Source organism: Amphibalanus amphitrite, unplaced genomic scaffold (genome assembly GCF_019059575.1).
Source record: "Amphibalanus amphitrite isolate SeventyFive unplaced genomic scaffold, NRLGWU_Aamphi_draft 000127F_arrow, whole genome shotgun sequence".
Lineage (NCBI taxonomy): Eukaryota > Metazoa > Arthropoda > Thecostraca > Balanomorpha > Balanidae > Amphibalanus > Amphibalanus amphitrite.
In genome coordinates, this window is record NW_024881622.1 from 792,712 (window position 1) to 817,225 (window position 24,514).

At 49.6% G+C, this 24,514-nt stretch overlaps 2 protein-coding genes and 1 long non-coding RNA gene across 8 annotated transcripts; 1 reads left to right on the forward strand and 2 right to left on the reverse strand.

The window, feature by feature from the left end:
- Positions 1–307: 307 nt before the first annotated feature.
- On the reverse strand, positions 308–7,188 carry LOC122381796 (E3 ubiquitin-protein ligase RNF185-like). 2 transcript variants are annotated; one of them, XR_006256581.1, is made up of 6 exons: positions 6,807–7,188; positions 3,847–3,991; positions 3,421–3,601; positions 3,148–3,277; positions 1,861–2,464; positions 308–1,390 (listed from the first exon to the last, which is right to left on the reverse strand). XR_006256581.1 is itself a non-coding variant. In XM_043366443.1 (5 exons), the coding sequence occupies exons 2-5, from the start codon at positions 3,987–3,989 to the stop codon at positions 2,364–2,366; spliced, it is 555 nt and encodes a 184-aa protein (XP_043222378.1). In that variant the 5' UTR covers positions 3,990–3,991; positions 6,807–6,962; the 3' UTR covers positions 308–2,363. The 2 variants fall into 2 exon arrangements, 1 of the variants encoding a protein (XP_043222378.1); XM_043366443.1 differs by having other exon boundaries at positions 308–2,464; positions 6,807–6,962.
- On the forward strand, positions 7,099–23,741 carry LOC122381795. 5 transcript variants are annotated; one of them, XM_043366437.1, is made up of 10 exons: positions 7,099–7,193; positions 11,223–11,363; positions 16,996–17,141; positions 17,662–17,805; positions 18,051–18,251; positions 18,581–18,748; positions 19,055–19,207; positions 19,407–19,606; positions 19,896–20,029; positions 20,300–23,741. In XM_043366437.1, the coding sequence occupies exons 3-10, from the start codon at positions 17,031–17,033 to the stop codon at positions 21,664–21,666; spliced, it is 2,478 nt and encodes an 825-aa protein (XP_043222372.1). In that variant the 5' UTR covers positions 7,099–7,193; positions 11,223–11,363; positions 16,996–17,030; the 3' UTR covers positions 21,667–23,741. The 5 variants fall into 5 exon arrangements, with proteins under 5 accessions (XP_043222372.1, XP_043222376.1, XP_043222373.1 ...); XM_043366441.1 differs by lacking the exons at positions 7,099–7,193; positions 11,223–11,363 and adding an exon at positions 10,459–10,583; XM_043366438.1 differs by lacking the exons at positions 7,099–7,193; positions 11,223–11,363 and adding an exon at positions 10,552–10,677.
- LOC122381797 lies at positions 8,267–10,414 on the reverse strand. Its single transcript, XR_006256582.1, has 2 exons — positions 10,168–10,414; positions 8,267–9,681 (listed from the first exon to the last, which is right to left on the reverse strand). It is a non-coding gene; the product is annotated as an uncharacterized LOC122381797 (long non-coding RNA).
- Positions 23,742–24,514: the final 773 nt, after the last annotated feature.

A 24,514-nucleotide genomic window follows, 5' to 3' on the forward strand; every position in this document is an offset into this window, starting at 1 on the left:
TTAGTCGATAAGCGCGTCGCCAGTCACTCAGTTCCAACCCCTTTTCGATTGATCAAATATTTTAGGGGCAGTGATCAACAGAACCGCAGAAGGGGTAGCAGTGAGACAAGATGCTACCATACAATGCAAATAAACGACTCTCAGTGCAGTATCGAATGGACGGGAACCAGAAGTGTGGATATGTATGAACTTGAAGATTTACTTTTTGTGATCACGAAGCAAATCACAAACATTTCATGATCATAGCGATGAGTGTTGTGGGCGACGTACATACAAAGTGACCTCTGTTTCGTTCCCAACAAAAGCCTTCTTGCAACAGGGCTGCCACCCTTAAATATAGATGTATTGACGACCGGTTTCGAAACACACACACACACACACACACACACACACACACACACACACACACACACACACACACACACACACACACACCCCACACACACACACACGAATAACAGTCTGTCATGCACGAAGACGAGGTGGGCGCAGTCTCCGACACCTAGCCGCGGGCGACCACACGCCCAACTGGCACATCGCAGGTGGCGCGGACAGCGCGGTGGCCACACTGCGCCAACGCCACACCCGTGCCCTCGGCAGCAGCCGACCCCGAACCCCCACACAGGCCCGCGGCGACATACAGCAAGCCACGCAGTAACGGTGAGCAAGGGTTGGTCGCTGGCCCATTCGTCAAGGCGCCTTATCTATCCACATTGCTATAGCGACCGATGAGCGAGACAAGTGATGACAGTTGTTTAAGTAAAAGGCGACAGTCGATCAGCTGCGAAGTGGAATATTCAAGGCAGTTGATGAAATCACCCATTCTCGGAGCTATCGTCTGCTATATATACTGCACATCTAACGCATTGATCGGTCACTAAATGCCGCATAACCAACTCAGAACGCATCGCATCGCTATTCGTAGGCCTAAGATCCAGATAGCTAGGGATGCAGTTCCGAAAGGCTGTTATTTCATCTTACGGATAACTCACTATCGTATGCATCGTATTATGCATCGCATTATGCAACTTTATTCGTCTCTGTCATATTTCATCGCACCATCGCATCGCAAAATGCGACGAACGAGCATCATTACAAGCGAATCTATCACATTTAAGAGGACGAGCACAATGATCGCGGGACAACCCAAGCACACTTAGGAGCACCACGCAGAAGCTCAGTCAGTACTTATCTGTGTATATTGATCCTTTCGCGACACTACGATCGTCATAAGTGTGCGCCTGATCCGGCGCACCTTGTCTCTTATGACGTAACGTGTCATAAGATACTCATATATTACCTACCCGCTTCTGCAAATAGTTCCGCGGTACTGTTATCACTGCTGGGTCTGGGTGGGGTGAGCAGAAAAACCCAATATCAGTTAATGGGACCCTCCCACCTTCAAAAAAGTTAATGAATTGGCATGAAAGTGATGTCGCTCGGTTCAGAAAGAGCAAAAACGAAAATCTACCAAATTTCATCGAAAAATATTCACCGGTTTTCAAGATATTAGACTTTTACTTTTGTTTACTTTTTGGGATCTCCGCTGTTCCTAGCGACTTTATTTGAAAGTGCGGCATTTGTTGCGCGCAAAGCAGCATATACCACCGCGTAATACCAAACGTTTTAGTAGAAGATATAAAAATCGTGAGATCTCCGCTGACGTCACAAATTCTAAGGTGGCATACCAATGCATTAGCCCCTTAGAATCCGAAAACTGCAAGTTTGAAATTCCATATCTCCGAATTTAAGCATTTTTCGATGTTGTGAGTGCCCAAACCGGTATTTTCAGGCCATGGCCACCAATTTGGCTATCTCAGCTCAAAACTAATGTTAAGGTGGGATGGTCACTTTAATGAGAAAAGACAATAAAATACGTGACCATGAAATCCCGGAGAGCAAGCACGACCAAATTTGTTGAGATACTCATACAATCTAGGAATAAAAAAATATTCGCAACATTGGTACGGTCGCAGCACGGTACTAAACGAGTGATGTAAATTTATTGCATGCGCCACCTTAACAGTTACATGCAAAGTTTATTAACGTGGTCAGCTAATCATGTAATATATCACGCTAGAAAATCAAACTAATATTCCATAATATTGCATTTGAATCGAAATCAGCATCTAACTTGCATTTCGAAATGTGTGCATCGTGTCATGGACATTACGGTCCATCATATATCGTCACTGTCGCTTGAAATGCGGTGCGGGTGTAATACGTACGAGTGAAGCAAGTGGGTCTGTTTTCGGACCCGTGCCCTGCTCTCTGCTGCAGGGTCACCTGTGACGACTCAGACGGAGACGGCCCTACCGATATGTGCCGTGATCGTATGCGTAAGCGTGTACAGTCGGAACATACTATGCGAGCAGGATCCAGATCACACAGAAGATGCCCAGCCCGAGGAATAGCTTGGAGAGCATCTGATCGTCGGCGTGAAACTGCTGTCCAGGCTGCAAACCTGTACAGAACGATGCGTGACGTCAGCTTGCTTACACTGAATTAATGGTTATCTTTTGCAACCTTTGCATGTTTCGAAAATGGTGCTACACTGAAGCACATTTATCGAGTGACCCTATCTGCAGTCTGTCGCATTCCCTAAGCCTGTCATCAGAACAGGCGAACGATTTCAGACACTCGTAGAATCAACCTATTATACAAACTAATAGGCAGACACATTGTACAAACTTCTTCAAAAACTACGAGTTATACATATTGCATTGAATTATGCATTGAATCTATTCATCACGTTAAACATCTCTGAATAACTCGTAAGAGTAATTCGGCGAGCCTGTACAAAAAGTCGAATACCTGCGAGATCCAGCAAGAAAACAAATCTGGAAGTCGGAACATGGAGGAGAAAATGACGTTGCTCCGGTTGCCCATCGGGCGAAAAATGTTTGTAAATGAGTGAAGGTAGACACCCTCAATGATAAAGCTTTAGCAGAGATTCACCACTATATCAGCTGATAAGCTGCCTAGAAAGACGTGACAATAATGTTGGCAGCTCAAATACATTCATCTAATTCTATGAGCAACGCAGAAATACGCCGTCTCCAAAATAAACATTAATGTCCGGAGAGCACGAAAGTACGAAATATAAATGAATAAGTAACTAGAAACGATAGCATCAAACAAACTTACCGGCATGAGGATTAAGCCGTTCACCACCGAAGTTCAGTGTGGATGCGAAGAAACCCAGAGGGAATGCGCCAATTCCGAACGACATGTGGAAGTTTGTGTCGCCAAAGTTCACTCCACCAAATGTGGTACCCTGCCAATAAACAACGCGAATGAGTAAGTTCCGGGACAGACAACAGAAAGTTGACACATTATATCTCCGATAAAAGAAAAGGAAAGAAAAAAAATAATAAAAACAAAACTACATCGCGATAGCTCGGAGGGGACGAACCGTACCTGATTTTCAGGCTCTGTGCGCTGGCCCGGCGGTCGCGGAGGCAGCTGGTTGCGCGGATCCTTGTTGGAGCTGTTGCGACCGTACAGAGGGATCACCTTGTCACGGCTGATGGCCGCCTTGCAGACGGGACACACTTGGTTGTTGCGGCGTGTCTCCAGCCACGTGTGCAAACATGGCCAGCTGGAAACATACAAAATACAAGGCATGAAAAAACTAGTAGCTTTACAGTCACATATCAGCCAGGCCACACAACATTCAACATTTAGTTTGTTTCAGAGCAGAATGTTGATGTTAAAACTTCAAGTGATAGGTCTTAATTGATTTATGGTACTAAACAGGAAAAACACTGCTATCGATTTATGATTGCATACCATTTCACAATCAAACAATTGTTAACACTAAACAGTCAACTTAAAAAGCCTCACCAGAATAGGTGACCGCACATGCTGACCACAGCATCCCGAGCCTGGTCCAGGCATATGTTGCATTCATAGGCTCCATCAGATGCCTCAGGCCCCTCCTGTCCACCTGTGGCTCCAGCCTCCCCAGTGTTCTCCACTCCTGCCATCGCTGGTGGAGAGAAAAGCTTAAAATGTTAATGATAAGTGAGCAATGGGTCTTTCTCACTCATTAATTAGTGTTTTAAGTTTAATTTGTCTATCCTGTATTGCTCTAGTTACTGTCAACTTGTCTACCATGTAATTCAGTAGGTATTTACAGCATCAACCTTAATTTCATATAAGTTCAACTTCCACTGCCTCTGGCACTCAATGCAAAGCTCTGCACTGGGGGCAGGGATGGGTTATGGAAGGGAACAGTATGCTGTCATTGTGGCACTTTGGATTGAGACAGCAGTTTTCCGAAGTTGGCACTCCAGTTGACAGTCATTGATCATTGTACAATCCAAATAGTAAACAGTCAGATTTGCAATAGTCACTGGTGAATGCTCAAGCTTGAGTGTTTGTGGTGCTCAACATAAGGAGGCTTTCGACAGGTTCCATCTGCTACTGGTGGGAATCATAGCAAAATTATGGAAGCACCTAAGTGAAGGACAGATGTTAGATCCTGTCTCAGGTATGTGATTGTGGTCAGTGGGCACATTTGACATTGACTTTTAAGCTTTCCTGACAGCCTGTAGTTTTTCCAGCAGACTCAAAGTCAGAGGCTGGCAGACCCAAATGGCAGACCCATTTGGGCAACTGCTCATCATGCAGACCCAAATATCGATGACAATTGTCATTTTTCTAAAAAAAGAAATAACTAAATTTCCATTAAAAAATTTGCTTCATAGATACTTCACAGCGGTCCATAAGGAATCAAAATTTTAGTAATTTCCAACTTAGGATAAACCTTTTCTGGAGTATATGCCCCCTGAGGCATCCAAGACAGTAGGCGGAACTATGGTCAAGCGTACCCATTTTCGGGAACGCATTTTCGTTCCCATGTTTGGGAACGATAAACCCAAATATGGGAACGCCATGTAGGCATTATTTAAAACAAGAAAAAGAACCGTTAAATGACGTCCAAAAAATATAAAACGATCGTGAACCGCCTGATATTTGTCTCAATATTGTTGGGAAAGAGTTTGATATTGTATCGTAGTTTCGTAGTTCGTTCGTAGTTTCAAATCGTTCCCCTATTTCTAAAGCAGTCCATCATCCGGGCCGCGAGCCCAAATTTGGGAACGCTCTCGTACACTGGCGCTGCAAGCGTTCCTTATTATGGGAACGGCGTACCCAAAATTGGGAACGATTTCACCGACGCCTTTCAGGGGCTCTTTTCATTAACAAGCATCACGTCCAACGCCGCAAATTATTGTTGACGCAACAATCATCAGATGACCTTTCCGGCAAGACCGTCGCATGTTTCGCCCGGTCTTCTGCGCTTTTATTCCCGTCGATCTCGCAGCGGGCACGCCCCCCTCTGCAGGATTACGTAATTCACAACGCTCAGCGATGTTCAACAAGGTCTTCCATACCTATATCCACCGTCCGCGCTGAGGGTGGAGACATGTCAAGCACCTGTCTGTTTATCACCGATAGTTGACGAGTACAAGGAAGTATCCAAAAATGGGAACGCTGAATATGTTACACCCTCAAAACACCTAGTCCCAATGAAAATCTAGTTTTTTCCTTTCTTGATGAGTGTAAGTGGCAAAAGGCCTGGTAGGATGGGCACGAGGAATTATCGAAATCAGCATAAAAATTATAAATAAGCCACACAGAGCGAGCTATATAAGAGAAATTCCCCCAAAACGATCACGCTTAGAAACACGGAAGACAAAAACCACGCTCATGACGCTCCTTATAAAACAACTCTAAACAGCTGGCATCCAAATAAAATATGTCTTTCCGGGATGATGAAATACAGCTGGATAATTTTCAACCGCTTAAACTGAGTTTACAACAGTAGCTCGGTAAATTCACTCACGTTCCACGCGGTCGTCCGCCCCGACACAAAAGTCAACAATATTACCTCGGGACCGTCCGCGTCTTCGCTTGCATTTGTCAGCATCTGGTGTCGATAGTATGAAAGTTCATAACCAGGCGAAAATTATTATACTTTACCTCAAACTAAAAAATGCTTCATTTTCCTTAAAATTGCATGTTAAATGTCGTATAACCCATATTTCCACCATTCTGTCATTTTCAAAAAATCATTAAAAATATCATTCCACGGTCAATTTCCTTGTTCCACGGTCAGATTAAAGATAACTTTATGGAGATTTAGTAGATACTTAAATCAGCGTGCACTTTTTTGAGACGTGATGCACTTTTGAGTTTTAGTGGGAGAACGGCCGAAAAATTGCCTTCCGTTCTCATAAATGGGAACGCCCGTTCCCATATTTGGGAACTCCGTTCCCAAAAATGGGGACGTTCCTATATTTGGGTACTCATGACCATAGTTCCGCCTACTGAAGAGTCAAGACCGAAATCACCTCTCTGGAGCAGTCTTTGAAGCCACAAAGCAGCTCTCAGACTCACAAGTCACAACAGTAGCTCAAGCTTGATCCTAATAGCTTATGGTATACCTACTCACTGATTACTGATTCCTGTACTGGTTTTGATGTACTCTGATTCCATACAAGTCCTGCATAGTGCATAGCGTGGGCTTGCGGCTCCACTTCATTTGTCAGCATCCACTTAATTTGACAAACTTACTCAACCCGTGAAATACAATTAAAAACGTGAAGACTTAATTGTTAAAATAATGTTACTATTCATCTAAGACGATCGAATATATTCTAATAAGTACCATGGACTTATAGTCTGATAGATGAACTGTAACTGCCACACTTACCTATGTTACTTGTTACTTCAGTGGTCTGGGTCACCATATCATATGTATTGCTCAAGAGTCAAGATAACGAACAGGCATTACTCACCTTTTAAATATCAAAACATCAACACACCGTCTGTCACTGAGAGAAATCCCGCAATCCCCGCTTCTATAAGCCGCGCACGGGCAACACGTATCTCAACTCACTCAACTCATTCAACTCGTATGACGAAATCCGACGCATGCGGCAAATCTAACGATGACGACAGCAGCATTTACAAAAAAAGCTGAACAGCTTCCCTTTAAGACGGGAAGCTGTGAGACAATCAAGGCGTGTTCGAATTAGCTGAATAACCTGCATACGCTGTTTCTATTGGTGAATAATGGAGTTGAGTTAGGAGTTTGAGTTTTGAACTAGCGAGTTGCTTGCATTGCATGAGAAAAAGAAAGAGGCGGAGAGAGGACGCGGGTATTTAGCACGGCAAATGCCAAGATCTTACTTACTTACTTACTTACTTAGGGCTCTGGTATTAACTGGATAATTCGCCAGCTGACGCCGTATGGTGGCGCTAGTGGAGCAGCACCATATGACGTCAGCAGAAAACACCGTGAGCAGCTATGAAATGGGAGCGAGCACCACGGAAATATCGAAAGGTGATGGACATGTACTGACTTTGGTCATTCAAGTACCACCAACACCATACAAAAACCAAATAGTATCATCAAGACTGATTCTGGAATCGATTCGTTCGGGTATTTAAAACACACAAAAAATGTTTGTTACCGAATTCTGAAACAGTATAAGGATATTCTTGTTCCTTACTTTTACCTTGTGGAGTACTTTTACTTGCTTTCTAGTGCGCCCATCACTATCTTGAAATCTGGATTGCAACGCTGTAGGAAAACTTTTTTTTTCATTTGTCATTTCTTCCACTTTTGAGCAGTGATAATTTATTTGGTTTTATACATTAAATAATGAAGACGGCTCCTAACTTTTTAGGGATCTGCAGTGGCCCAGAGAGCAAAATCAGATATTTTCTAGAAACTTGAGGCCACTATTTTCTTACCTGCTAGATAATATACAAATATTGACATGTAAAGAATGATACGGGTGTATTATTCTGCAGAAATATCAATTCAAAGTATTTAAATTTTTCAAGAACCTTTTTAAAATCTTACATAATGACTTCTTTTAATACAAGCTGGAAGCAATTTCAATCAATAAAGCAGCACAAGGCAGTACATTGAGCTACGATGATCCATAACCAATCGGCACCTGCAATTTGATTGATCTTCGAGATGTACCCTGCCTCTGTTCCCTGACTTTCCCTTTTCGTTGTAACGGGTGAAGTGAATATTCTGTGAATATTCTTCTGACAGTCAGTTTTTAGTCCTACATTACGTTGTCAATCAGATTTAATTGGTTCAAAAACCGTCGTAGTCCGTCTCATTCGCAGTCTACATCTCCACATGCGCACCCATACATGCTCAAAATTTTCACTACGCATGTACTATGTACCCTGTAGCGTATCCTGATGAAAAATGTTTTGTTGAAATCAGAGACACTTCCCAAGGTAGGCCATAGTCCATGGCCATATATTTAAGTCAAAACAGATGAAACAGATAAACACAATTCCAATCATCAAGTCAACCAGCATCGACAATCTGCACATAAGTTCTAAACCTATTGTAAGACTACATTGTATTCAAACTTTGTATTGCAGAAGGGTGGAAGCTGCATGGAATTATGCGACAATTTCAGCGTGCATCCACGCTCGAAAGAGCAGGGTTAATTGTAACAATGTCAATACCATAACAATAACGTAATTGTAGGTGTTGTGATTCGGTTGTCTCTTGTCTGTGCTGGCCATTGCGCGGGCGGTCCAGCGGCGGAACTCGGCTTCGCCGCCGTGGCGCGCTGGCAGTTGCTTCTTCTTCTTCTTCTGCATCCCATCGCCAACTCGCTCAGGGGGGCGGCGGCGCAGGCGGGTCGAGCGGCGGCTCGGTCCGCCCAACATCCTCGATGAAGGTGACGACCTTCGTCGCCGGGCCGCCGAGGACGTCGACCAGGCGAGGGTCGACACCCCAGCGGCGGCGGCGGGCCGCCTCATAGGCCGGACAATCGGTCAGTAGGTGCGCCGCGCTGTCGGGCTCCCCGCACGCGGGGCATTCGTCGTCGGCTTCCGGGCCAATCTTGTGGAGCGTGTCACGGGTCAGCGGTGATGTGCCGGTCCTCAGCTGGGACAGCGTCACCGACCCCAGCGCGCCAGGGAGTCGTGGCCAGGCGTGGGGTCCGGGTGCGGGTGGGCAGCAGTTGCCCTCTGTCGCGACAGCTCTCGGACATGGCGCGTGACGGCGGCCCGCGCACTCGACAGGTCGATCGGTGCGCTGTCTTGGTCGCCCGCCGTGGCCTCGCCAGCCAGGCGGTCGGCGGTTTCGTTGCCGTCCAGCCCGGCATGGCCTGGCACCCACTGGAGCACCGTCTCGGTGCCGTTCTCGGCGAGGGTGCTCAGCACTCAGCAGCCTCCACACCTCGGCGGCCAGGGCCATGGTCTGGTTAGCTGGGCCGCGGCCGAGTAGTTGGAGCCCAGACCTTGAGTCGGTGAGGAGGCGGACCGACTTGGTCGATGCCAACTCCCCGTCCCCCAGGCCGGCCACAGCCGCGAACGCCTCGCGCATGGCGGTCAGTTCTGCTCTTAGGCTGGAGCAGACCGCCCCTGCAGGAGCGCGCACGGTCCCTTCTCTGTTGAGGTGGTGGAACTGGATCAGCGCCTGCGCCGCCCTGTTCCGTCCGCCGCGAGCCGAGCCGTCCGACCAGATAGTGACGTCCGGGTGCGGGAGCTCTGCAATGGCTCGCAGGGCAGCTTCCCTGCGGACTGCAGGCGGGTCCGACCGGCAGGTGGCCACGGGCAGGTCCACCCTGAAGGTGATGCCGCCGCGGTGGCCCAGCCATGGCGGGTCGCAGCTGTAGAACGCCGAACCTGTAACACAATAGAATTGCAATTGTAACAAAGACCTGCATGGTCAGCACACATCTGCAGTGACTGTCATCCCAAGTTGGTATGAATTGGCACAAAGTTGGGTCATGGTAGCAGACGTAGCACAAGCTGTTGTGATATGTCATACCGTAGGACTAGGTCGTAGGTTGTAAATTTTAGGTTTAAGGCTGTATGTTGTAGGTCAGGTCAGGTAAGGTTTGGTTAGAAAGACCCATTCTCGTGCATCGGGCAGCTTGTGCTACATCTACCTTACCAATACCCAATTTGGATTCCCAAAATTGATGGCAAACAGGCTTTTTGTATAACAAGTGTGGTTAATTGTTCTAATCCCCGCTGCAATGTGAGGGTAACTGCTTTTCTACAATCACAAAATTTGAATTCATATAGGTAGGTGTTTACATGTTGATGTTCAGAAAATGATACAAAATATGACACAATTATAGCTGCAACTGGATAGTGGATACCAACCTCAACTAAAAGTTTCTGCAGCCTTATAACCTAACAAATGACTAAATTGCCAAAATAAATCCCTTAGTACAATAGCTTGACTCTAAAATAACAGAAATTTAGCATGCAGACCCTGAAATGGAGGGTTTATGAAAAGCAACAAAAATAAACATTCACTAATATCAATATGTTGTTATAAATTTCATATGTAGCATAAGCGCCAATACTGCCTTCATTTACAATGTTGCTACTGTTTTCCACTCACAAACGCTGCCCTCCGTGGACAGCAGCAGCAGCAATGAAACGTCACCCGTGGTGTGACATCATCACCCATGACGTAATGGAAATCCAGTTGTTACCAAGGCCCCTTACTTACAGCTTCTCGAGATTTTGTCAGGCCAACTAGGCCTGTGGGTCTCGTTCTGACCAAGCTCATGGTAAGGATGCCAGGCTATCGGTCCTGTTCGGGGATGGCGAAGGCAAGGTCCGCCCAGTGACAGTCTAGGTTGGATTTAAATGTGTTGAGTGAGGGTGAGTTGACCACATAGGTTGGAAGGGAATTCCAGTCATTTACAATCCTTGAAGCAAATGCGTTTCTCCTGATCCTGGATTCGGCACGCAGCTTCTTCAACTTCCATTGGTGCCCTCTGGTGATACTTCCGGTTGCTTGGTCAAAGAAGATTTCTGGGTGAATGTCGATGCCAGCATGGAAGATCTGGTACGCCAGGATCATATCGCCTCTTCTACGACGATAATACAATGATGGCAGGTTCAGGAGCTGAAGTCTCTCTGTGTATGGTCTGTGTCTGATGTTTCGGACAAGCTTTGTAGCGCGCCTCTGTACACGCTCGACGAGGATTTGGTCCGCACGATTAAAAGGTCCCCATACTGCATTACCATATTCAAGATGTGGTCGCACCAAGGTTTTGAAGAGAATTGGTAGAGTTTCATGATCCAGTTTCTGAAAAGATCTCTTAATGACACCCATGATCTTGCTGGCCCTGGCAGTAGCTGCAGCTGCCTGTTTCCTAAACTTGAGTTCTTGGTCCATCAGGACACCCTCGTTGACGAGGAAGATCCTCGTTGATAATGAGGATGTTGAAGTGTTTTAGCAAATAAATGTTAAACTTACAAAGAGATACAATTCTACTGACTTTCAAAAGTTTCAGAAGCAATGAAGAAGCGAGAGAATTGCTGTCCTTAGCTTGAGACGTGAGGTGAGACCTATTTGTATTGCTTTTTATTGAAATTTAACGTTTGCTCGAGCAGTTACCTATTGCAAGGCTTGGAAGAGAACATGTTGAAGGTTTATGCTCCTGATATGCATACCCATTTTCGGTTGACTTGCTCATTGTATGCTATTTAGGTTGACTCACTCGTATGCTATTTAGGAGAAATCCTTCACTTTCTTTGTCAGAGCAGGTGATGAGAGCAGCAGCAGTGCGAACTCCATGCTGGGAAGAGTGAAGAGGACATCCACCTACATGGACAAGGAATTGTTCCTGCCAATTTACAAAACTCTGACATGCCCTCACAAGGAATATGTCATTCAAGCTTGGACCTTGGTCCCCATTTCTCCAGAAAGATGCTAACAGGCTGGAAAGGATCCAAATGAGAGCAACAAAACTTGTACCTGAACTAGCCAATCTTCCATAAGTACCAAGGTTGTTTATGACCAACTTGACTGACATCACTGGCAGATCAAAGATTCGGGGGAGACATGAAAGGCTCTCGAGCTTGCCTATGGACATGACAAGATGAATGCTGGAGAAGGGTTTTTGAAATTAGAGACCAGTACAAATGGGGAGAGGGCTTGCAGACATGCACACAGACTGCAAAAGCCAAGACATGTACAGTGCAGACACAATAAAACACCAATTTTGATGTCTCACAACCTGACTTGGGTTCAAGTAGTTTCAGAGGTGTCAACATATACATCAGGAGTTCTCTCCAAGTCATAGAGGTAGCACTTTCCCTTATGACCTTCAATGAACAGCTGTGGGTGCCCGGTGCACCTTCCTCTGGCTAAGGATGATAATTTCTGCTTTGCCACTGACCATCTCCCACAGGTTCTCAAGGCTTTGGAATTTGGATGATTGTTTCTTTAGACAGCAGGTCTCCCAACCTACTCGTTTCCATCCAGGTGACACTTCCCACATACTGGACCCGATCATAGCAAATGGGGATGGAATGATATGAAACCCCAAACACGAAGTCGGCCTTGGAAAAGCGATCACGTCATTCTGGGGCTCCACCTGCTCTGTTACACTTGTGAACGAGTCCTGCCGGCAGATCATTGAAACTACTTAAAGGGGAACCCACAAAGGCTCATCAGGATGATTCAGGATGCATACTGGGAGTCTGGCAATCTAGGAAAAAACACCAGTTCATCATGGATTTTGTACGCTTAAGTGCACTGGAGTGTTTCCCAAGAAGCAAGGGGAAAACAGCCATAAAAATATCCACATAAATGGCCAAGCTCTGCAACTAAAGAAGGGAAGGATAGGCTGTGGGCGATCTACTCCCAGGCTCAAAACATTATCGACTTTACCAGAGATACCCGTTGCAGAAACCGCCTGCGAGCCTTGACTGGGAAATTGAAGAGAGACCTCCAGGAGAACCTTGTCAAGAATGTAAAAACCAATCCCGAGGTCGTCTGGAGATACTCGAATTCAAGGCTGAAGACTAAGGCGGGACTAATCTCATAGATGCCTCTAGCTCCGTTGTGTGTGATGATGGTGGTAAGGCGCAACTCCTAAACGCCTTCTTTAGTATGAGGATCTGTCTCACATTCCGGAGCCAACCAGCTAGTTTGCTGGTAAGCAAATCGAAACTGTCTCTATCTCAGCTGAAGCAGCGCGACATAAACCTGACAACCTGAAGACTGACGCTGCCCCTGGCCCAGATGGCCTGCATCCATAACTCTTGCAGCTTGCTTCAGCGGCTGTGGCTGGCCCGCTGTCCTTGTATCGCGAATCCCTGGAGCAAGGTATTCTCCCCTCGATATGGAAATCCGCAACAGTGGTTCCAAACCTTGTTCCAAACCACAAAGAGGGAAGCAAGTACCCCGGGGAACTACCGGCCCATTAGCCTGACGTCCATCCCATGCAAGGTCATGGAATCTCTAGTGCGCGATGAGTTGGTCGAGTTTCTGACATCCACCGGCCAGCTGTGTAGACACCAGCATGGGTTCCGTCCCCGAATGTCCTGCAGTTCCCAACTTCTTGGGGTACTGGAGGACTGGACCAATATGCCTGAACAAGGAGAGTCTGTGACGTGGCATACGTAAAGTTTTGTAAGGCATTTGACGCGGTACCACACGTCCGACTACTGAAAAAGCTTAGGTGCTTTGGGATCTCAGGCAAACTCCTGAAGTGGATTTAGGCCTTCTTATCTGGGCGCACACAAAAAGTAGTCGTGAATGAGAGCCACTCGAAACCAACTGCCGTCAGAGGTGGAGTACCTCAAGGCTCAGTCCTTGGGCCCCTCTTGTTCCTGCTGTTTGTGAACGACATTCCCTCTGTGGTCGACTGCTCAGTAAAGATGTTTGCTGACGATACGAAGCTCTTTCAGACAATACGCAAGACAGTGTCTCCCGCTCAGGAGCCGCTGAGGTTGTGGGGACGGGCTGTCGCAGAGACCACCCCGCCCAACATACCCAACCGGCGAATGATGAGCAGAATTGAAACCCCACGCACTGTGTCGGAGGCTGATGCGGAGGGAGAGTTGGCAGTCTCACCGAATGGAGGTGGCAGATATCACTCTGCCCAACAATCGCCCATGCAGCTGGCGCGAGACCCAACGGCAACGACATCTCTCCGAGGCGACATCGATGCTCTGGTCGCATGGTCCGACCGCTGGCAGCTCCCATTCAACGAGGGGAAATGCAAAATCCCGCATCTGTGACGCAACAATCCTCGGGTCAAATACGCCATCCGAAGACAATGACTGGAGGCGGTTGAAGCTGAGCACAGGCTTGGTGTCTTCGTGGACTCCTCGTTCAAGTTCCGCAAACAGGCTGCCTCTGCTGCGGCGAAGGCTAACCAGATCCTGGGAATCATCAAACGGTCGCTCGAGCTTATCGACAAGTCAACTCTCCCACTGATGTACACAACACTTGTACGCCCACACTTTGGATACGGCAACGTGGCATGGGAACCATTCCATTGCGCCGACCAACTTCTGATCGAACCTGTCCAAAGGAGAGCAACGCGCCTGATAACTTCAATCAGACACCTTCCCTATGAAGAGCGACTACGATTTTTGAAGAACGCCTTCAAATTTAGACTTCACAAGCACTGGGCCTATCTGATGTAGGTATCATATTCCTACTGCAGTGACGTGCAAGGTCATGGAGTCGCTGATAAGGGACCGATTGATGGTATACGTCACCTCGAAAGGACTGTCCCCACTCGTCGCGTCACCAGCATAGTTTTCCCCCACACCGATCCTGCACGGCACATCTGCTGGAAGTACTTGCTGACTGGAGCCGAGCGATCGGTGATGGGAGCCCTGAGTGAAGACGTCATATATTTGGACTTTCGAAACGAGCGCCTATTCGCTAAGCTGAGAGCATATGATGTGACTGGACACCTTGAGTGGATCAGGTCATTTTTGTCCAGTCGACAGCAACGAGTCGTCGTAAAAGGCCATCACTCCACCTGGTCTCCTGTCACCTGCGGGGTGCCACAGGGTTCTGTATTAGGGCCCCTTCTGTTCCATGTGTATAGCAACGACATCCGCGACGCCGTGAGGTTCTGCGTCGAGATTTTTGCTGACGACACAAAATTGTACCGCTCTATTGATACTGCCGGTGATGCATCTCTGCTCCAGCTTGACATTAATGCTTTCACCACATGGTCCGTGCAGCTTGCGTTCAACCAGAGCAAGCGTGCGTCCTTGAACGTCGGGACCAGAAACTCTGGTCACTTCTACACCATTAATGGTGTCTGCCCCGCCTCCACCTCAGCCGAGAGAGATCTGGGTGTCCTGATCGACCTGAGCTGAACTTCAGGAGGCAGGCTTCCTCATATGTGTCGAAGGCTTAGCGGATTCTTTTTTTCTGATCCGGTGGTCGTTCTCGAATCTTATCGAAATCACCCTGCCAATTTCATTCAAGTCATTTGCCAGGACTCACCTTCAATACGGCAACCCCATGAAGAGCCCCTTCAATCGTGCAGAGATCAAGCTCGTGGAGCGAGTCCAGCGGCGCTTCTCGTTCAGTGCCCGGCATCAGGAGCAAGCCATATACCGGAGACTGAAGTGCCTGAGCTTCCTTCGCTGCTTCGCCGAAGGCTTCGTGGCGACATGGTCATGATTGAGTTGTACCAGCTGCTGCATAACGAGATCGATATCGACTCGGACAAGTTTGCCAAGCATGCGTTCACGAAGTCCAACCACCGTGGCCATCTCTGGAAGCTGTACAGTGTACAAACCGCATGTCAAGTCAAGAGCCAGAAGACAACTCTTCACTGTTCGAGCGATCGACGACTGGAACTCCCACCCGACATCACTTGTCCAGGCCCCATACCTCAACGCCTTCAAATTTAGACTTCACAAGCACTGGGCCTATCTGATGTATCATATTCCTACTCATGATTAGAGGTGACCGCCAGTCACGAGCTTGACGAGAGCGGGACCTACAGGCGAGTTGCCCTTCTAAATTCTCGATATTGTCAGGTAAGGTAAGGGAAAACTGAATTTTTAGAGATATTGGTGAAGGCTGCATCTGTCAACATTTTAAAAGATAACTGGCCGGTAGTAGGTGCCGACAACGCGGACCCCTCTGCCGTCTTCCCCTCGGTGAATAATCTCCAGCGCAAGTCTTGTTCCAGCCATTCTGTTTGGTCCGGACGAGGTGACTGAGGTTCTCCCCACTGACCTGCGGCGATGAAGTTGTGGTTTCGGTGATATAATGAGTCGGGCGTCAACCGTCTGTTATCCTGGAGTTTTGACACATGATTATCATTGAGGGCGATCGGGCGATATGACATAATGAACTGTGGGTTATTGCTGGTCTTCAGAATGGGGGTGTTGGTGGCCCCCTGCCACGCACTGAGAATGATGCCGTGCTCCCAGATTTGGTTGGCCAAACGTAGCAGGGCGATGTTGGCATTGGGACTGAGTGGCCGAAGGTGCTCGATGCACATCTGATCAGTATCGGCTGCTTTCCTGAGCTTCAGTACCCGAACCTGGGCTTCCATATCTGTCAAGCTGAAGGGGTGCAGACCTCTACTCCAGTGTTGAGACAGGACAGCCGTTTTATCTCATTTCCCCTCTCTATGACCTGTCCCGCTTCGGGCAGTGGAGCTGGCTGCTCACTGCAGTGTATGCCCTTACGAAGGTGTTGGTTTTCCAGCGGTCCACCATGGATAGCCTTCCATCTTTCGCGGTGGAAGCCCGTCACGGGCGGGCTTTTGATACAGCCCCCTCTATCCCCTGCAGCATCTTGCAAACTCGCCGGATGCTTGAGAGGCTGGCTTAGCTCCGAGTAAACGAAGTCTCTGAAGGTCCAGGCATTGGTCGACTTTTGCTGCTGCGGCATGAACCTCGCCATTTGTCGCCCGACGCCCTCTACGTTCTCTTGTAGCGGCGGAGAGATCAAGAGTTCTCTTGCCTCGCGCCTGGCCGAGATCGTGACCACTACTCGAAGTCGTATGCCCAGGGCTTCGGGTCGTCGCCGTTGTTGCTCCCTCCGGCCCCCTCAAAGTGGGGCCGTAGTCAGTCGACTCGTCGCACCAGCGCCGCGTCGGTGTTCCGATCCTAATGCTTCGACATAGGGGAGAGGGATAGCGTCTTCATGCCTTCTAAACTTAGGTCATAACCTTTTCTGATGTGTCATGTTTGCAGGCGAGTGAGCGGCGGCGCTTCGGGACGAGGTGACTATGGCAGGCCTGGGGGAGGCGGTGGACGGCGGCGAGCAGCCGTTCATGGTCTCCTCGTTGCCGCTGGTGTTCTGCGACGGACATCCCGTGGCGCTCGAGAATATGCCGGACGTGAGTTGCGAGTGTGCGTTGTGCTAATGTGAGCATGGACGCAACCCTTTGCGGGAGTTTTGTTAAATAAAGCTAACTATATTGGTGTTTGCCTTCATTTTTTCGTGATAATCGCCACACTAGTATTTTAACGCACTTTATAGTGACGAAATATAAAGCTAACTATATTGGTGTTTGCCTTCATTTTTTCGTGATAATCGCCACACTAGTATTTTAACGCACTTTATAGTAACGAAATGATGGTTGAACGGAAATATTGAATTAATAGTTCCGAAGGCGTTAACTTATTTTGATACGGATGAAGCTGGGATCTCTCTCGTTTCGCTCTGCCGCATTCGATGTTTGCATTTTTCTACAAGCTGTACTGATGACCTGCGCGACTCTACCGTTACGGAATTGCGATCCTGGGGCCAATGACCACTGTAGTCTGGGCGCCCAAAAACCCAATTCATCATCATCATCATCATTGGATTGCGATCCCGCGTCATCTAACCCGACTCTTCGCGCTGTCTCCGTGCAGCGGAGCCTGGTGAAGTTTGTGCGCTTCCTGCTGAAGTGCGCGCTGGGCGTGGATGAACACCGGTTGCGCACGGTCCGCCGGCCCTCCTGGTGGCCGCGCACCGTGCCCTACTTCAACCTCAAGGCTAGCAACGAGGTCAATAAGGTAAGTGGGGGTCACGGTCAACGGTGGTCCGTCGCACTAGGCTGTGGTGGGGACGTGAGTTCAGGGCGACGTTTCAGTGTGCGCGAGTGAGGCATTGGCATTTGTTGTACTTCATTACGTAACATCTAGGCCCGAGGCGATGCCTTGGCGTGTCATGCTCAATGGATATGATTTGGTTTGTGGCTTGCGCCATGCGTATTGTAATTATGATAAGAAGTCCTAACTGGTTTGTCGCCCACGGTCAGGGCCACGCGGAGCGGCTGCGCGAGCTGGTACGCTGCTGCTACCGCGGCGCCGACTGCGAGTACCTGATGCGCTTCTGTGCCGACCTCGAGCCGCACTGCGTCAGCGGCAGGATGGCCTTCAAGAACAACTTCGACGGCAGCTCGTCTCTGTACGAGCTGGCCACCAACCGGCTGGTGGTCACGTGCCGAAACGAAAACCTTGTGAGTGTGCGAGATACGTCGGGCGAACCCAGCATCATTGGAGATGGGGTTTGGGACAATATGCCGACTCTGGTGTCATTGGCAGTTGGACGTTCTGTCAAATTTGCCTCCTCACCTTCACTTTGGATAGTTAAGTAATAAGTATCGAACAATTTTTTTCAGCATAAGTTTCGCTTATTTTTATTGAGAGTTGAGCACTGTCTTTGTTGTTGACACATTGCGCGTCGTCAAACACATTGCCCGCTTCCAACTGCTTCCCCATTCCTCCCTTGTGGCTTGTGCGATTGCCACTCATTTCACACACCCCGGACCGCGATGTTCGCGCCCAGGAGTACGACCGTCCGAAGAACGGGCCGCTGTCGCCTCGTCGGCACCTGCTGCCGCGCCAGCTGTCGCGCAGCGCCAGTCAGCAGCTGGCCATGGTGCAGCCGCCGCCGGATGACATCTTCCTGTGCGACACGTGCAGCGCAGAGTTCAGCTCCGTAGACGCCGTTCAGGTCAGTGATGTGGGTATTGTATCGATACAGGCAGTGTGGAGACGTGACACCGGCTGGAGGTCGTTGTGGTTGAGGACACCAGCATATTATGAAGTGAGCATACGTTGCTGTGCTAGCGAATATCATCTGTGAAGCAGCTACCCGAAGAGTGACTGGTGCATGACATCAATCAGTTGATAAGCGTCATCCACCAGGAGGTTTTCGTTATCGTATCGTTAGTTGGACTATGTCCTTCCCTAGACGAATGTTCATTCTCTGTTTGTCTGAATCCAACCATCTGACGGCCGTTTGTGACTCGCGTTTCAGGCCCACGAGCGGCAGTGCGGTGTTCCGGCCGCCGAAGAGAGCCCGCCGTCCGACACGGAGTCGGTCACTTCTGAGCCGGAGGTGCAGTGCGCCAGCCAGAGTCGCTTCCTCAGCTACGTGGGACTGGCGCCCGCCGATGGCTCCGGAAAGGAGGTACGTGCGCAGCCGCGACTTTGGCTCAGTTTGTCGTGGAAGGTTGTCGCTCGTGCTCCCTGGATTGCAGGATGCCCACCTGAGCTTAATTTGATATCTAGCTGAGGCTTTCGCGGTGTATTTTTTAGTTGGTCACAAGCAACGCTTTTATGATTTGGTGTAAGGAGCTTGTCTGAACGTCTACCTCTTCCCCACCCAGCCGTACTCGTCGCCAACCAAGCGGGGCGGCGGCGGCGCCGCTGCGTTGGCCCGGTTACGCCGCGGTCCCAGCCTGTTACTCCGCTATCAGACGATAGACGTCAGCTCCCCACTGGGCCGAAGACTGGGCGCCGGGCAGCCGCCGTCCGACCAGCACCCGCCCGAACATGAAAAGTACTGTGAAGACAGCGAGCGCAAACGGTGAGAGGGCTGTGGAGGTGAACATGATTTTGTGGTTTTGTGGTACTGAAGTTCGTCGTGGGCGGGTGACGCAAAGGGTACAGTTACAGAACATGAATGCCAATGAAACGTGAGCATTTCCTCTCTTCACCGTTCACAGCGTTCACCTCACAGCACCGTTCAAAGAACCAGGAGGCTGACACTTTTCGTTGTTATAAATGGAGTTTTCTGTGGGAAGCAGTTACGTTGAATTTTGAAGCCGCATGATCCATTGTCGCACCAACCCTGACAGTGCCCGTGTCGTTGCCAGCCTTGCGCGGCAGCCTTCGTTCCCCGTCTCGTGGCGTCCGCCGCGGAAGGGGCGGCACATTGTGTACGGCTGGAGTCACCTCTACTGCTTCACGGCCGCACAGCGCGCCGAGAGGCGACGCACCATCCGCGCCGGTGAGCAGGGAAACCGCTGCGTCGAAACGGAGGAGAAAACATCGATTTCAGATATGCTCAATGCCCAATGCTCATCATGTGTCACACATTTCCTTGGGTCACTATAAGAGTAAGGTGGTGCAACTTATATGGAGATGGGATAAGCGACCCAACGTTTCCTTCTTGGCTTAATGTTAGCGTTGCACGTCATATTTATCGGGCTGTGTGTCCTAGCAGTCACCACGCCCCTGAACCTGTGGTAACGTCGGTGACTCTTGGTTCTGTCCACAGGCCTAACGGACCAGGCTCGCCGGCTAGTCCAGACCGTGCTCCCCTGCTCAGTAAGACTCACCCGGCTCACCGCGGAGGAGATCAAGGAGGCGACCCGCCCGAGACCGGCGCCCGTCCAGCCGCTCTGGAGGCCGCCAGCCTCCGTGCGCGGTACACTATGGCGACCGGGCCAGACACTCGTCAGCCCCGACCCGTACCGCGTTGCCGATCGGAGCGGTGCCCGGTACGCCACTTCGGCACTCGCCGCCGCCGCCGCCGCGGCAGCCACAGCCTCGACATCAGGTGCAGTGGATCCTCGTGCGGTCTCCGGCAGTGCGAGAGCCCTCAGAACCTTTCGGTCGCCTCGCACGGGACTCCCGGCTGGCATGACGCGTCCGAGGACAGCGCAAGCAGGGACCACGCCCTTGTCGCTACCCTCTGGCCTCTCCATCAAGTGTATCACCCCGCAGAACGTGGCGCCCAAGCCCCAGATCAAAGTGGCCACGACACCCTCCAGTCGGGGGACCGTGTGGCGGCCGACTCTGGTAGGCACTGGCGGGAAGGTCATCAAGCCGGCGCTGGTAGGCGCTAGCGTCGTTCTCACGCCGCCATTGGCTCGTGGACGCAGCCAGGTACGGTACCCGACGGTCAGAGGTCGTCCTCAGAGTGGCGGAGTCAAGGCGCTACGGAAGCCCGTGCCAAGCAAGCCGCTCATTGGGAAGGAGCTGAAAGATAAGGAGACTGTCGTGATCGACCTGTGTTCGAGCAGCGACGAGGAAGGCGACCCACCGCCCGCCGCTCCGCCGCCGCTGCCGCCACCACCGCGGATCAAAGCGGAGACCACCGCCTCGCAGGCTGCCACGTCAACCAACGGTTCTAGTTGGCAGTCAAAAAACGCGCATAGCCATTGGTCGCGGAGCTGCGGGGGCTTGGCCAATGGTGTCAGCAGCTTTGCCTCGCTCGACGCTGGACACGATGGCGGTTTGTTGGATGGACGGCTGACTACAGCGGAAGACACCACGGCCGCGCTCTCTTTTACGCTGAGCCCAACTGTGGCCTGGACTTGTGGAGACCAAGACTGTGGAGCCATTGGCGCCAAGCGCTATCAAACAGTGTCTGTCGCTGATGGCGATGGCTGCTGTGATGCTGGGTCGGTGCTTCAGTCGTCGCAGATCAGTTCCATGACGTCCGGGAGAGACCCACGGGAGAAGCTTCCGCTGTCTTTGACCGACAAACCGCCCGTCTCCTATTCCCGGAGAACCGACGACATCATGGCGGTTTCCGCACAAGAGCTTCGAGCAGCATCAGATCATGGCTGTGAGGGAGACGCTTTCAAGGTAGACTTCGATGCGCGCTGGTTCTGGACCTTGGCGAGCCGCGCCGCCTAGCATCGGCAAATGCCAACGCCTCGGGTTTCCCCAAGATCTCATGATGCCGTTGGGCTGGGTGAGACAACCACCAACCACCAAGCCGACGGCTGCGAGGCAGCAGCTATCCAATCATCGGGATTATATTGAAAGTGAGCTGGGCGAAAGGAGACAGATCGTGTGGAGCCTTACCTTCTATGAAAGGAGAGCCTAGCCAAGCTGCGAATGCTGGTGGCTCTCCTTGGTGGGTTGAGCAAACGAATGCACATTGGATCCCTGATACCGTGTCGCTGTTGGGAAGCGCAATGAGTGATCCCCAGCGGCCTAGAGAAGGTGATGCGAGTGTGACCAGCTTGACGATGTGTCCAGCTTCTGAGACGCTTGGTTGGTTGCAGTGCAAGAGTTTGATTCAGCGCCCCCACTAGCTATCGTCCATTGTAACTAAGTTGTAGGCCATGTGTAAACTTAGTCCTGCTGAAAGCCTTTTCAAATTTTGTTCTGCGGTTTTTCGCAATCAAAAACACTATTTTTGTCAACTGCGAAGTGCTGGTGTGACTGAACGCATACTAGCATTGAGAAGCAAGCTTGCTGACTGAACGGTGGTGTGTGTGTCGGATGGCGGCTGGGCTGTCGCCATGGACGCAAAGTGTCCAGTGTTCATTGTCAAGAGCAGACGCTTGTACTGAGCACTGACCCAAGTCACAGCGTTCGTGACGCGGAATCAGTCGAGGGCCAGCTTGCCTGGCTGCGATTGGTTCCTTTCCTTGAATTACATTGCAGAATATCATTATCATAATCACCTTGCGAGAAGCCGGTATTCGCCAAATGCGTCGTTCACCTTGGAAGAAGCAGCTGTGTAGCCGTCACCTTTCTTTCAACACACAAGTAACTCAAGGCACTGGTTATTGTTTTCGTTTGAAGGGTGGGTAGCACTGAGCTGACTGTTTTTTTTTTTGTCACTGATGTTTGTTGGTCGCACACCTTGCCTCATTTTCACTATTTATTTTAGTTAGTTCACTAGCAGGAAAGTTTTTCTCGAATAATGTCCCCGGTTTTCGATTGATGTTTTCATGGGATACTGGTACGGCTGTGTTGTGGTTAAACCAAGCTGAAAAGACCCCACTCTTACATCTATTTATGTGGTCATCTGTTTCCTCGTTTCAGCCCTGTATATATCGCATGCGTTTGCATACTACACTTGCGATCCACTAAGGCGCTGTCCGGTTATGCTCGGTGCTATGCTGGTCTGCAGATCAAACGTCTATGGGCTTAGTTTGTCACTAGATGTGCTTAACCGATGACTTTATTTTGCACAGAAAGACGCCATGCCGTTATTTTGGCTTACAATCCTTTGGTATTGAACTGGGAGTTAGCATACTCTTTCATGGCCAGCGTTGCTTGCGTTTCTCAAAGACCATACACGCAAATTGCGTCTCACCAGTGTAAAGTTTTTTTTCCATTTCTAACATAGAAATACATTTTACAGACTGAGTTTTTACATTTCTAACAGCATGGAAGAAATCGTAATTCACTCTACCGTGCATGTTGAAATCGTATTTGATCATCCGTCACGACAAAATGTGGTGGCATAAAATGATTGATTGGTATGATGATCGGAATAAGCTACACCAGGAGGAGTAAACCAGGATATTTGGCACTTAAGAAACGTTGCCAGCGTCTGATAGATTCGTCGGTCGTTTTATGACGGATACCTATCCGAAACAGACATTATGCTGCAGCATGTCCAGTGGGATAACCAAGGAACCCCAGTGTATGGATGGCTTGGCTCATCCCGTATCCGTGTGTAGTTAATTGCTGAGTTTATTTTCGCCCACTTACTAAAAGTGTACCTTTCGCCTTGAACCCTCAGTCGCTGAACGCCTGAACGCTGAACGCATTCATTTGGTCTGCTGTCAAGATGGCGGGGCTGGCTGTGGTCTGTGCAGTTGGGGCCGAGGCCCGACCGAGTATTGGTCTTTGATTAGTGTCGCTAGATCTGTTCAGGCCAATGAGCTGGTCCGGTGACGTGGTCATTTAATGTACATTGATGTATGATGGCTCGTTCGAAATCGCCAATAAATGTCTGCCCCATATAATTAGGTCTTGTTGATAGCCTGTGCTGGTAATATAATTTTCTGTCGCCACAGACGCTCTTAAAGAACATGTGTGCATTGTTTCAGGCCAGCTCAAGGCTGGCCAGCTAGAGCACCTGAGCCCGTACAAGATGACCGTCGCCTTATCGCGAAGGAGTCCAGTGAAAGCTCACATCGCAAGAAGATTTAACGACAGGATATCGCATGGCTTCAAAACGTCATCTGCTGAAACAGACTGGAACCCCGGAGCATTCACCCTCTAGGCGGCTTATGGAGCCTTTTACATAGGTACCAAGGCCATCTATAGATAGGTACTGTGGGAACATCGTTTCCTGGAGTTGTCCGTGGGCCGTGAAGGCTGCGAACAGCGAAAGCAGCTGAATGGATGCTTTCTACTGGATACCGGGGGATCTTCCGTACCAATTTACACGGAGGCCACTTCACGAAGCAGTCTTCTATTCTGTCTCACCACAGCCAGACGGGACATGTGAGTTGTGAGTAATGCCTCGAGGCTCAAACTCGCTGTGCATATCCCTCCCTGCTTTCGTGACTCGGACGTTTTCCAGGTTATCGCCAGCTTCCGTTCGAGTACCCAGAAAGGTCAATCTTCACAGGATGGCCAATCTAATAGAGGATCAAGGCAATCGTCGCGACCACAGACAACCTCCGCGGTTCCAGTGAACTGAACGGAGAGCCACAGCTTGTTGCCGATCACGTGGCCAAACATGGCATGCGATGCGAACACAAGCAGGAAATATTCCGCACTAGCGAGAAAC